Below are 2726 nucleotides of genomic sequence, written 5' to 3' on the forward strand. Positions count from 1 at the left end.
GCTCAGACTAAAAAGCCTCGTTTCGCTTTACCCAATCTGAGAGCAGACTTGCAAACTCCCAGTCGAGGCATTGTTATGGTAGTGTATCCTGCGTTGGTAGCTAGCGCTTATTCCACAATCCGACTGCTTCGCGACGTGTTGGGTTGTGAACTACCAATCGAGATCTGGTTTTCTCCCGACGAAATGCGGAAAACCCCGGGGTCACTTAAACCGCTGCAGACACTAAATGAAAACACAACTACTGGCAACTTGACACTTCGTGAGATCAATACGAACGGCAGACCCATTCGGTTTGAGGCAAAGATATACGCGATTTATCACAGCAATTTCGAACAAGTGCTGTTTCTGGACGCCGACAACGCCCCAGTGAGAGATCCAACTTCTCTATTCGAAACACCCGAGTTTGTGAAAATGGGCGCCATCTTTTGGCCCGATTATTGGCATCCACAGAACACGATGTTCTATATCAACTCGGAATCCCTCGTCTGGCAATTATTGGACATGCCTTTTGTCGATATGTTCGAACAAGAAAGCGGTCAGATTCTCATCGATCGTCGTCGACACGCAGCACCACTCCACCTCGTATCATTCTATGCATTCCATCGACCCAATTACTTTCAGCTTCAGCGACTTGCGTGGGGTGACAAGGATCTATTTCGCTTCGCGTGGTTGAAGCTCGAGGTTCCATTCTTCATGATCCAAACTCCGCCTTCTATTGCCGGTACAGTGATCGGTAGGTCCTTTTGCGGAATGACAATGGTGCAGCATGACACCAAGGGCGAGGTGCTCTTCCTGCATAGAAACCAACGCAAGTTGATGGGGAAACTTCACCCTAAACTGAGTGAAGCGCTAGACAAAAAGTTATCTCTGGTTGGTATCGAAGCTTTGCTGGACGATGGCTACCCGGATCCTGAAATCTGGACGCACTTGCTGTCCTTCCGGAACACGTCGGCCCGTTCAGAGTATATTGTAAAGGGTGAGAACCTACCGGGGTTTCCAAAATGGCAGCGTTGCTATGGTCGCGGTGATCTGGATCGGAACCCACACTTTTACGCTAAGAAGATCTCGGATCTGAGCTTTGGAGAAATAGAAAAGCATTTACGTAGATATGCACTCGAGGCCGTCAAACTTCAGCAGCACAAATGATATTGAATGATAGAAAAAAAAACGTTTGTTGTCTTCACTCGCTTTGCTAGTATTGGTGGGCTCCTTCTTGATTATACGTTTCGCAATGCTGCAGAGAGCCAATAACGTCCATGGCAACTCCGAGAAAATGCAGGCGGCGACGCAATAGATTGTGGGAGAAAGTAGTGGGTAATGGAGTCGAACCCATTCCAACAAGACACTCAATATTGAATTTCTCCGTCGTAGTGTTCACTTCTCTGCGGCGCTGTCGAGGCGTCATGTGCGTCGGCAGCATATTGAACAAGTTGTTTTGCTTTGCCTTGCGGATGTAGGCAACACCCTGCGGGTATGGGTCGATCAGCGCCTTGCCGTTGACGTACAGTATCTCTGTCTCGTTGTTCTCAACAGGCAAGAACTGTAAAATACTCCCACAAAGTGCGTCGGGATGTCTCTTCATGTCCTCATTCGGCATTGAATCGACCACACTAACGCCCCAGGGCGAGAAAGTATACGGCACATGAGCCAGCTCGAATGCCAACCAGAACGTCTCCTTATCACCCCACGAATACTTGAAGCGGAAACGTTCTTCCGTAACAAGCCAGAGTATAATGTTCATGACGGTCTTTCCTGCACGCTCCTTGTCAATCAACACCATTGAGGAGTCCATTTCGTGGCAGGATTTACCCTTGTACGCGAACGTGCTGAGTAAATGCTTCGATGGAGCAAAGCCCCTAGACACAGTGAACCTCGCATAGTCAAACTCCCGAAGTAATCTCCGTAGATAATACCTCCCATGGTCGTTTCCATTGAGGAATTTCTTCTTCTGAACAACGCGATCATAGAAAAAAGTAGTTCCCGTTTCCACGTATCCGTCAAGATGGCGAAGAACAGCAGGGTCTTTCATGATGACGTCGTCTACGTCTAGTAACATCACGTGTCGAATATCTGTGTGATACATAGCAAGTGGTTTGATCCACCAACTCTGGAATTGAGCGGTCAAGTTACTGGAGATCACGTTTCGCGATGAAAGATCGGAGCACACGTCCACAAGTTCAACGCGGTCGTCAAGACTGAACAGTAGGCTGACAGATCTCTTTGACAATTCATCTTCTCCGCAGTGATAAATCTGAATGAGCTCTTGGTTGCCAAGGCAGCGCAGCTCCCGAATAAGTGACAATCCCATGTCCAGTACCCCGTCGTGCATACAGATCATGATACCGCGGTCGCGACTCACGCTTGCGTCGAAGTTCTGTCCGCGCTTGTAGAATTGAGACTCTGGATGCACGGGTGTACTCTTGAATGCTGAGTCGTCGACATTAGCTCCGGTTTGAAGCCGTAGATTGTTCGTCCTGGACCGAAAGGCATCGAAACTGTCGCTGAGACCGATGGAGGAGTTCCCGATGAGTCTACTGTTGATATAGACAGTGATCAGCAAGATGCTCGCCATGCTTGCGAGCAACAGCAGCGACACAGGCAAGCGCGGATGACGACGGACAGGCTGCTCCATTGTGGATCTTCAAGTGGGCTCTAATGGGCAGTGCACGAAAACGGATCGCAACCTTTGACGGTAACGGAATTATCATGGTCCGCAACTTTGTTTT

General features: G+C 48.9%; 2 protein-coding genes across 2 annotated transcripts; one reads left to right on the forward strand and one right to left on the reverse strand.

The window, feature by feature from the left end:
* Positions 1-75: 75 nt before the first annotated feature.
* PPTG_19029 (hypothetical protein) lies at positions 76-1146 on the forward strand (the record flags this gene model as incomplete). The annotated part of the gene is made up of 1 exon (XM_008917437.1): positions 76-1146. The coding sequence occupies one exon, from the start codon at positions 76-78 to the stop codon at positions 1144-1146; it is 1071 nt and encodes a 356-aa protein (XP_008915685.1).
* A 46-nt stretch (positions 1147-1192) lies between these two features.
* Positions 1193-2632, reverse strand: PPTG_19030 (hypothetical protein; the record flags this gene model as incomplete). The annotated part of the gene is made up of 1 exon (XM_008917438.1): positions 1193-2632. The coding sequence occupies one exon, from the start codon at positions 2630-2632 to the stop codon at positions 1193-1195; it is 1440 nt and encodes a 479-aa protein (XP_008915686.1).
* Positions 2633-2726: the final 94 nt, after the last annotated feature.

This window comes from Phytophthora parasitica, assembly GCF_000247585.1.
Source record: "Phytophthora parasitica INRA-310 unplaced genomic scaffold supercont2.102, whole genome shotgun sequence".
Lineage (NCBI taxonomy): Eukaryota > Oomycota > Peronosporomycetes > Peronosporales > Peronosporaceae > Phytophthora > Phytophthora nicotianae.